This window comes from Mastomys coucha, unplaced genomic scaffold (genome assembly GCF_008632895.1).
Source record: "Mastomys coucha isolate ucsf_1 unplaced genomic scaffold, UCSF_Mcou_1 pScaffold9, whole genome shotgun sequence".
NCBI lineage: Eukaryota > Metazoa > Chordata > Mammalia > Rodentia > Muridae > Mastomys > Mastomys coucha.
The window spans coordinates 23,878,101-23,888,532 of NW_022196915.1; the positions used below are offsets into that span (position 1 = coordinate 23,878,101).

At 45.1% G+C, this 10,432-nt stretch overlaps 1 protein-coding gene across 4 annotated transcripts; it reads right to left on the reverse strand.

Moving 5' to 3' along the window:
• Positions 1-2,190: 2,190 nt before the first annotated feature.
• Positions 2,191-10,206, reverse strand: CUNH10orf99 (chromosome unknown C10orf99 homolog). 4 transcript variants are annotated; one of them, XR_004116182.1, is made up of 5 exons: positions 10,080-10,206; positions 7,399-7,467; positions 6,254-6,317; positions 5,306-5,364; positions 2,191-2,734 (listed from the first exon to the last, which is right to left on the reverse strand). XR_004116182.1 is itself a non-coding variant. In XM_031361673.1 (3 exons), exons 1-3 carry the CDS (start codon positions 10,147-10,149, stop codon positions 2,649-2,651), a joined length of 225 nt encoding a protein of 74 aa, XP_031217533.1. In that variant the 5' UTR covers positions 10,150-10,206; the 3' UTR covers positions 2,191-2,648. The 4 variants fall into 4 exon arrangements, 2 of the variants coding, with proteins under 2 accessions (XP_031217533.1, XP_031217534.1); XR_004116181.1 differs by having other exon boundaries at positions 6,144-6,317; XM_031361673.1 differs by lacking the exons at positions 5,306-5,364; positions 6,254-6,317.
• Between the last annotated feature and the right edge of the window lie 226 nt (positions 10,207-10,432).

Here is a 10,432-nt window from a genome sequence, read left to right on the forward strand (position 1 = left end):
ACACCATCTGCATGTAAATTTTCTCATCTACATGTGATATTTTTGTTTGTTTGTTTGTTTGTTTGTTTGTATGAAACAGGGTATACTTCCTCTAATAACCCTACTCCATCTTCTAAGTATACCTAGATTCTTCAAGGCACTAACAAAGGCAGTATAAAACTTGTAGTCTCATTATATTACAATCACTTCTGTATGCTTGGGTTTTCTTCCCAAGCATGAGTAGCCACATTCATTAATTTCCATCAGCCCTTCATGAGCAAAGTTCTTCATTGCATTTAAAAGCTCATGGTGTTGATGCTGGAAGCCAGTGAAAGAGGAAGGAGATGCTTGGTCTTTGTAGGGATCAACATCCAGGAAAGACCAAGAATCTCCTTCCTCTTTCACTCTCCTGGGATGATGGGCCTTGGTGAGGCCTGACCCTGAGCTAAGTTGCTCCTGGAAACCAGATTTGGGATTTATTTTATTCTTTACAGGAAGGGCAGATGTAGGGTGGTGGTAGGTGATCAGGAGTAGGTGCCAGATCTTAGCTCCCTTTGAGCTCTTATGACCTGAGCTGCCAGAGCCTGGTGGCCCTGGAAGGCTGACCTCTACAGTACCCTTTTCCAGGAAGTAGCTTTGAGCTGGTACTATCACTATTCTGCCCTAGGAGCAGAATAGTGACCTTTAAGGACCAGCTGTGCCCGTCTATTATTTATTCATGTTAAGTCTCTTGTCCCCTCTCCTCAGGGATAGTGGGGCTTCCATCATGTGCTTTTCTTGTTGTGCCCATTTCCAGATGGGATGTGCTCTGTCCTTGGACTCTCATCTTTCTTTCTCTAGTAAACTCAAGCACATGTATAAGGTCTCACATACATGTGTTTCTTCTTTGTTTTCAAGGGAGAATGGAGGAGAAATCAGGATGTTTCCATCCCGCTCATTGCCAATAAGTAGGAGTTTCATACACAAGGGGCTCCTCCTGATAGGTCTGAAAGAGTCATGAAAGGACTGCGGATACATCCCCCCACTGCCCAGGAAGCCTGGGAAGCATGATATCATATCACTGCTGTTTCCAAAGCTTCTTACTGCCTTCTCTATCTCTCCCACTAGCACTAGTTGGTGCTACTTGCATTCCCTCTTGCTCTCATCTATTCTCATCGTTCTCAAGGCAAATACAAGCACATGATGACATTCCGAGGCCCAGTTTCCCCACTTTCCTCTGGCCCACAAGACAGTTGATGAACTGTGTTCCGATTCTCAAATCCTCCTGCCTCTACATCCACCCAATACATACAGGGCCATGTACACACTATACGCTTACGCACCACACCAACACACACCATGTAAGTGGATTATACACATCTCAGCACACACAGCGCCTCTCCCATACACAACACATCCCTCTCTAGATGGTATTCTCTCACTGAATCCATGTCTCAGGTACTCATCTTCTTTGCTTTACTCTTACATGTCACCGTCAGTTCTTCACCTTCTGTTAACAACACAGCAATGTTGGCCTCTCAGACGTCAGACGACCTTGTTCTTTGAGAATTAGGGCCCAGTGAAGAGTCTGGTCACTGTTTTCCATGGGAATGGGTAGGGGGAGGAGTGAGTGAGTGAGTGAATGGTTATGAAAGGGAGATGGAAATCTGGTCCATGAGAAGATACAGGCTCTGATTTGCCTGGGAATGGCTATCTCAAAGGACCCTCTACCTATGAGCCTTGCATTTCATGGCCCTGGTGTTCTCACTCAGGCCTGGGAGTAATACAGGAATGGGTGCTTCTCACCTTGCAGGGAGAATCCGATTAGAGGGAGCTTTATTCTTAGAGCTGAGCCACCTGTCTTCTCTGAGCTCTGTGCTCACTGTGGCTAGAAACACTGCTTCAGGCTGAGGCATTTCCTCGGCCTTTCTGAAACTAGCACTTTGCAGGGACCCTATCTATCTGCTTGCTCCTAAGTAGATTCTTCCTTTCATTTCTATTTTATAGAAAATTTAACTATCAAGCCTAAGTCATACAGAAAAACCTGGGCAGGACTAGGCTTAGTGTCCTACTGTGTGGGGTCCAAAAACCTAAGTACTGTCCCTTTTCCTTACTGATCAGGTTATACTTTGGTGAAGCGGGGAGGGCTCCAAGTTTTTGCAGACACTTTCCTTTTAGTATAACACTGTATCTCAGGCCATGCTACTTTCTCAGACAAGGATGCTCCAGGCATAGTGTGTATGCTGATTTATGATTTATTATTTTTGATAGTCTTCTGGTGATTACATTAGGAAGTTACAGGAGTTGGTTCAGAGACCCTTGGTTAAATGCTAGGGGTTTGGGGCTGTCTGAGGGTTCCTGAGATGCGGTAGTCTCTGCTGATCACACCGAGGTCTCGGTACGCTGAGTCAGTTTGGGAAGCTCTGGATCTGTAGCTCCCACAGGTGGAATCTTGGACTTTTACCCTGGAGGAGGAGCCATGAAGACTTGTGGCGTGAGCCTGGATCTTAGTGACTCTGAAGGTCGGTGGCACCTTTGGAATGAGGACTTGGAATTCTGCAATCCTCCCGGCTGTCTGAAGTGAAGCATTCTGCTGTCACAGCTCACTGGCCGTGAAGGTTGGTGGGGGTCAGAAGGTTGTCCTCACATCCGGGCATCAACGCTTCATCTGGGTGGTGCCAGGCCTCTCCCTATATCTGTGGGAGAGCCCCAGGCACCATCCAGGACTTGTCTGGTAGCTTGCTTCTACATGGTCTGCAGGGCCTTGTGAGGTTTCCTGGGCGTGAGTGACAGCAGGCATGAAGAAGAGGCAAGGGCAGGCAAAATAAAGAGGGTAGAATATGGGGGGAGAGAGGAGGAAGACAACATTAAGACCCATACAGGGTTTCTCTGTGTAGCCCTGGCTGTCCTGGCACTCACTCTGTAGACCAGGCTGGCCTCAAACTCAGAAGTCCTCCTGCCTCTGCCTCCCAAGTGCTGGGATTAAAGGCATGCGCCACCACCTCCCAGCTTAAAACTCATACTTACACCTAAAAATTTAAAGATATCAAAAGGGTGAATCTTACTGCCCACTCTGAAACCTAAATGGGCCTTTTCTAGCATCAATTAAAATACACTGAGCAAGTGCTTTTTGAGTGAGAGTGGAAAGGGTAATAAGTAGTGGTGATACGATTATTTTCCTCTATGATTCAGGTTTATTCCTATCTGCACTGTGACATGGAAATTAATGGCACAGAATCTGGAGCTGAACTGCTTGGATTCAAAACCTATAGTGCAAACTAGCCTTCAACTGACAATACCTTCAACAAGTTTCTTTAACTTGACTTCTCTGTTGTTTGGCCCTGCATCCAAAACAAAACAAAACAAAAACAAAAAACCAACCAACCAAACAAACAAACAAAAACCCCACCAACAACAGTAATAGTATATAATTTTCAGGATACTGCAAGTGTTGGTGGATGTAAATACGTATGTAAAGCAGTACTTATTCATCCTCAACTACATGCAGTCATCATCAATTAGACTTCTGCACCCTATCACAAACATACAGACAAGCAAATAAATGAACAAATGAATGTGATTGGCTAGGATGAAAGACAGATCTATCTGATATGCAAAGTCACTGCAAACTATACTTACTGCTTTGGGTTACCCAGGGTGAGGATAGCTTATGGTGCAGATGAGGCTAATGAATAGAATTACAAGGATCAGGAGACAGGGAATCCTTTCCTCTGATTGGACTCCTGGGCAGTAAGGCTGCCACTTCCTTTCTAGTGGTTATTGTTCTGGGTCTACATGTTATACATATGTAACCACGATCTATATGTAGACCCTGGTGTTGCTACCCTGAAACCTTCAAGTAACCCCTCTTTCCCAGTGGGTAATCTTTATTATCCACTTCAGTTAAGCCCCTTGTAAAGAGAGAGGCAGCTGCATGGTAAGGGAACAGGCTCTGCAGCCTTCCACCCTAAGTCTGGCCTATGAGTTAAGTCATTGTGTTGAGCTTTGAAACAGAGAGTGTGGTCCAAATCCTTAGGACCTGGGCTTGTCTCAGGTATCAGGAGTCTTTCTACATAGCCTCTGAAGAGTTTCCCCTGGTGACCTTGTAACACATGGGAGGAAGATGACCTGACAAAGGCTAACAGCTTTGATCTGGTGGGATCTAGGAAGCTATGAGTCTGATTTAGGTCAGTGTTTAAAGCCCTCAGTAGCCAGCTGTGTTAGTGTATTGAGTTTTCCTTTCAAAAGTGCTGCCTGGACAGTATTGCTATGCAGATCGCCCTACAGTTTATAAAACCGCTTTAAGGAAACTCTATCCTGCTTCTCCCAGTAAGCTGCTAAATGTAGTCAACTTCAGCCTGCTATTCATTTATCACGTCAATTTTCAAAAGTGGTTTTGTTACTTCGGCACAGAATCCCAAGCCTTGCACATTGTGTCATTCTGTGGGCTTAGCCCAGCAAGTAGACACAAAACAGAGCTTGGGGAAAGTTTTAGAGTGAGTGGCAGTCACTCTGAGTGCCTAATTTCCCATTCTATAGAAAGTGGAGCAGGCACTCTTGCCTGTGATCCTGGTACAGGAGACTAGATGACAGGAACATGAAATGCTCTGAAATTCTGAAGTTGATTGCCCAATTCCCTTAATCATCTTCTCATTCCTTCTTTCTGGATCTCAGGTCTGTCCTGGAAGATGCTGGATGGAAGCACCAAGCCTGGGCAAGCATGTGCTCTGGGTTAGTGTTGCATAATCAGCAGCAGTGAAGAGTCAAGAGAGAGAAGAGAAGCTGGAGGAAGGAGCGCACACATACACACACACACTTGTTCACACACATGCACACACATACACATGTGAATGCATACATTCACATACACATACACCACATACACACAAACACACACATGTACATAGAAACATATACAAATACCACATACACAACGCCTATGTGCTATGCAACTCCATACACAAAGATACACAATACAAATGGCTTCTCAAGTGAGTGCTGCTGCCCTGGAAACCCAGGCTCCTCCATTGTGACAGGAAGACAGGTTCACAGGGTGTCGTGAACTTGGCCTGATGCCGAGTGTTCTGTGGACACAACCCTACTGATTTCTCAGAAGCAGCAAGTTGGATCCTGCAGCCACACACTTTCTACAGAGGAGGATGCTCAGAAACACAAAGCCAGCACACGTTGGAGCTCAGACTCCCACCCTATGGGCACTTTCCTTCCAGGAAGTTTCATCCTGACATTCTGTGGGAAACTTCCCAGTAGAGATTAAGCAGCCAGTCATAGTGCAAAAGACCCACGGAGCCTAGTGTTTACATGGTAAGGGTCCAGGAGAGATGCTTACTTCAGTCTTCTTGTTCTAAGTTGCTCACGAGTTCTGCCATGGAACTTTTGAAACATACACTGGAAAGGAAATCCCATCTCAACATAGGGTTGGTGACTTAGGTCATTCTCCTATAGTATTTATTGTATGCTCAACAAAAGGCTGCACTTTTACTGGACACAATGAGTGTACCTAGCCACATTCCACATGTGTGATGTGCGTGTTTATCCATCCCTGTCTGTATATGTGTATTTATGTGCCTAAGTCTGTGTGTGCCAAGTAGGTATATGTTTACGTACATGCGATGTGCATATCAGTATATAGCTATATATACACACGTGTGTGCATGAATTTGTATGCCTATATTTGTATAGTGTTTGTGTCTATATATGTAATAGGTGGTATATATATATGTATTTGTGTGTCTGTAACCCTAAATTTGATATTTTTGTGTGTCTATAATGTAGTGTGTGTGTAGGTTTGTGTGTAATATGAATGCCTTTGTGTAATTATATGGTGTGCGTATGTCTGCATGCATGTACTTGCCTACGTGTCTTTGTGGTTGTACAGGTATGTGGGCATGTTTAGTGTGTACGTGAGCACTCCTCCTTCCCTCAGTTCCTCTTTTCTCTTTTGCCTTTGTGCATCTGTGCAGGGAGGGGCTGGAGGAGAGGACAGGTTCCAGCAAGCCCTCAGTAGGGAGCTGGCACCTCTCTTCCCGCTACGTTTGCACTTTATTTCACAGGCTGCTGTGGGAGCAGAGTTGCTGGCAGCCGGTGCTCATCCTCCACCTTCCCTAGGCGGGTGCCTCACACTCAGTTATTCACGAGATATGTGTGAGAGAAGCAGTTATTTTTACCCAGCCCTGACAGGGTGTGATGGCAGTGTGGAGGAGGGGCTGTCAACCTTTCAGGGGTACTGAGGTTGGAGCTATCCTGTCTTCCTCATTTTGCTCCCCAATTCATTTACATCAACATTTCCTCTGGGAAGACAGGACTCTTGGTAACTGCTCATGGGCTTCTAGTGCCACAGCCTGAAAGAGCAAGGAGAACGATAGCCTTAGTTTGCAAGAATTTGCACTGGGTCTACTGAGAGCTAAGACACAGGTCCTCAAGTCAGACCTCTCTGGCTTGAGTTCTGCAGCCTTTCCACAGGGCTCTGCCTGCCCTAAGTTCTAGGACTCTGTACAAAAATCACAGAAGTCCGGAATCCACCCTGGGATAGCAACTCCGAGCTTCAGCCTGGTGCTGCAATCTGTGTGCTTTGGATCTGGACCTAGGCCTATTTACCTTACTACTACTCACTTTCTGGTCCCCCAGGTTTGGGAGAGTGTAGCTTGGCCCTTGCAGGTTTATGCTGATCATGGAGCCCAGCCTGGGATTAAGACTGAACCTCAGAGTCCCTGTCTACATCTTTGAGTGCAGCCTTGCCTTCTACCAAGCTGTCCTTCTCTGCATCCACATATCTCACACACTGGCTGGAGACCTTCTTATAGGTTCTGCTTCGGGTTTATAGGTGGGCTATGGTTTGCAGATGCTCTGGGCTCCTCTATCATGTAGCTCCTCTGTCTTTGCTCCTCCTGCTTGCTCACACCAGGCCTTCATGCTTGCTGTTTCCTCTGAACTATTTTCTGTTTTCTACCATCTGCATTCTGTCTCACAATTTTTCCATAAGTTCTCCCATCCAAGGATGGGTGCTTTCCCATATCTCTTCTCTCTTCCTTTCCTTTTTTTTTTTTTCACATCCTATGGAGGCTAAACTCAGGGCCCTGAGCTTTCTCTTCCACTGACTGAGCCACATCTCTAGCCCTTGAGCCATGAATTTACTGTGTATCTCTAGCTGGTCTCAAGAGTCACATTCGTCTTGTGCTAGCTTCTCTAATTCTGGAATTACTATGTGCTACCATGCCTAGACCCTGTACCTATTTTTTCTTGACAGAAAGTGTTCATCTTTAAATGATTAAATTATTGCCTCTTTAGGGGACTCTAAACTCTATGTGCCTGAGATTGAGTGTGGTCCCTCCGTACCAGCACTCGAAACCAAACAACTGGCTGGTCCCCTGGCCACCCTAGAAATCCTCCCACTTCCAGCCCAGACAGGATGAGGTCACTTACCTTTTCGGGCTTTAGAAGAGAGGTAACAGCAGGACCTGAATTTTGAGGACTTGGCAGAATGCCTTCTCCCTGAGAAGAAAAGGAATAGAGAGCCCTTTTTAGTGGGCCAGAGCCAGCATCAGGCCAGTATGTATAAGAATGACTTGAGAGAGCTTCTACGCACAAGATCCAGAGTTTAAAAATATTTATTAAAAGCTGGGCAATGGCGGCACATGTCTTTAGTTCCAGCATTCAGGAGGCAGCAGCAGGCTGATCTGTGAGTTCAAGGCTACCCTAGTGTACAGAGGGAGTTCTAGGACAGGCAGTGTTACACAAAGAAACCCTGTGTTAAAAAAAAAAATCAAAACAAACCACAACAAAAAAAAAGAATATTTGTTAAAAAACAAACAACCACGTCCAACAACAGAATCAGGATGAGGTTGTCAAGGGCAGGCAGAGGTAGCCTATGTTGTGTGGCTTTCCAGAAATAAAGTCAATCTTGGAGGTCACTGTACCTTCTGAATATTTCTTCCTCATGCTTTGAAAAAAACCTTAGCACTGTGGAGAAATGTCTTTGTGCTTAGACATTAATTTTAACTGGCAATCCAGGTCTGTAGTCTAAGAAAAACATCCTAAATACAGAAAACATTTTAGATACACAAAGCTTTTGTGACTGTATATTTAATATAGTGTGCCTGAGCACATGAATTCATTAATGAACACTCATAGGATGTCAAGTCGTGTACATACGTATCTGTTGAGTAATGCTATACCCTGAAGCTTCAGGATAAAATCCTAAATGGGGGGAAAGGTTTAAGGTCAAAGACACCATTCCCATTTCCATTAGAATCATATTGGTGACCTTGAAATTGTCCAAAAATAAGGCTCTGATAAATGGCAATGCTGTGCGCTGTGTTGAAGTTACTAGCCATTGTTTTCCTTAGAGAAGGTGCATTTTCTTTTTCTTTCTTTCTTTTTTTTTTTTTTTTTTTTTTTTTTTTTTGAGACAGGGTTTCTCTGTGTAGCCCTGGCTGTCCTGGAACTCACTCAGTAGACCAGGCTGGCCTTGAACTCAGAAATCCACCTGCATCTGCCTCCCAAGTGCTGGGATTAAAGGCGTGCGCCACCACTGCCCGGCCTAGAAGGTGCATTTTCACTGTAGAAACCTGAGCAGCAACAACCAGCCAAGCAACCAAAACCAAAAGCAAATGCTTCCTGTAACCCCATTCCTCAGGGAGGATCCTGTACAGGAATGAAGTCAATCATCAGTATTTTGGGTGATTAAGTAATATGGTGAAGGGTGTTTTTTAAAGCAAAAATTTATGTCCACTAAGTGTTAGAATCATCATAAGTATCAATATAAAAAAAATAGAAGGTTGGGTAAGAGAAAAATACTCTAATACTCAGCTTTTAGAATGAAGATATGTATGTACACAATAGGGGAATGGGGAGGTGACTCAGGCTTTAAGAGCACTTGCTGTTTTTCCAGAGGACCCAAATCTGGTTCCAAGAACTCAAGTCCAGTGGCTCACAACCATCTGTAACTCTATAGCAGGAAGTCCAGCACCCGCTTCTGGCCCTTCAGGGCATCTGCACACATGTGGCATACAGTCACATAAATAAAATAATAAATCTTAAAGGCAGCAGGTATATTCTTCTATACAGGGTTGAAAAGAGCATGTATGTTCCCACACATATATCCCCTTATTGTACATAATCTCATTCCTTCTGCAGATGGAGCTTTCTGGGCAGGATTTGAAATACTCAAGTTTAGATGGCCAATTGTTCATTTACACTGTCCCAAATGCAACACTGGTGGCAATAGAGGTCGCCTGACTTTCGAAACAAGAATGACTCGGTGAGTAGCTAGCTGAATGGATTTGTGCTCGTATGGGAAGTAGGCAACTATGTATAGTTGTCAGGTCCAAAAGAAACTCCACTCCCACAAATTCTGGTGCATGTTTTCCTCAATCAAAGGAGCCATTTCCTTATTACTTTCAGAAGAAACAAATGGCTGTCTGTGGAGCCTGTTAGCACACCAAAGTGCATACAGGCCTCCAGGACTTCTCAGGATAACAACTTCTTGCTCTTCTCAATTCTTCTCATCCTGTCCCTCTATCCCCAGCTTCTCCAAACCATGGGAATCTCTTTCCCAACCTTTCATTCCCGTATAACCGTGACATTTCAGCCATGCATGCTCTCTTTTGTCTTCCTTTCTTTGCCCTCTCTTTCTTGGTTTCCTTTGTTTAAATTCTCTTAGTCTTCCTCCTCTCTTGCCCTTCCTCTTCCATTTTTCTCTCATGATCAAGCTCTGTCTGCTGGCTATGTTCAGTGTGCTACTTCCTCTCTCTGCTCCAGACCCTTCCAGATGCCTCTGGCTGTACTTACCTCGCATCTAAAATACGCACCTTCCCTTTAATTGTACCTTGGAACCTCAATGTCTTCCGTTTATACTTCTGGTGCCAAAACTCTGTTGACACAGTAGGCCTGCAGCATCTTTGGGAGTATAAGATAGCGCATAGAAGCTCTAAAGCCTCAAGTCCCCAAGCTATTTGTTGGGCACTGTGGTGAACAAAATAACTACATAGTTCTCTCCAGTGTTCAGGACTGTCTGCTGGGACCTGTGCCCCGATAGTTTCTGCTCAAAGCCTTCCCAGACCATGGGATCAATGCTCAGGGACCAGAGCCCAGGGGCAGGTTACCTTCTGAGGAGAGAATGCAGAAACAGAGGAGCAGCATGCAGAGCAGACCGGAAAGGGCCAGAAGTCTCATAGTGAAGTAGCTGGAGTCTCACAGCTAGGGAGGAAGCAGTGCCACAAAAGACCTCCCTTTGGCCTCTGAAGACATTTATAGGGTGGCAGAAGGAGGCGTGTTCCCACAGGCAAGGCATCCCAGCCCTAGAAGTCTCATAAGTACAGTGGGCCCCTCCCAACAGGATAATAAACCAGCTCTTCAAGAAGTCTGGAGGACTAGGTGACTTACTGCATGTACTTCTAAATGTCTAGCCCTGAGAGCTGTTCTGTGTTGGCCTCTGTTGGTCAGTGGTTAGAAAAAG

What these genes read in the sequence shown, in the direction of transcription:
- CUNH10orf99 (XM_031361673.1), bottom strand. Translation starts at nt 10,149, where the DNA reads ATGAGACTTCTGGCCCTTTCCGGTCTGCTCTGCATGCTGCTCCTCTGT. An exon ending in CTGCATTCTCTCCTCAGAAG is followed by an intron (nt 7,468 to 10,079) that starts GTAACCTGCCCC and finishes TTTTCTTCTCAG; the next exon opens with GGAGAAGGCATTCTGCCAAG. An exon ending in CTCTTCTAAAGCCCGAAAAG is followed by an intron (nt 2,735 to 7,398) that starts GTAAGTGACCTC and finishes ACTCACGCCCAG; the next exon opens with GAAACCTCACAAGGCCCTGC.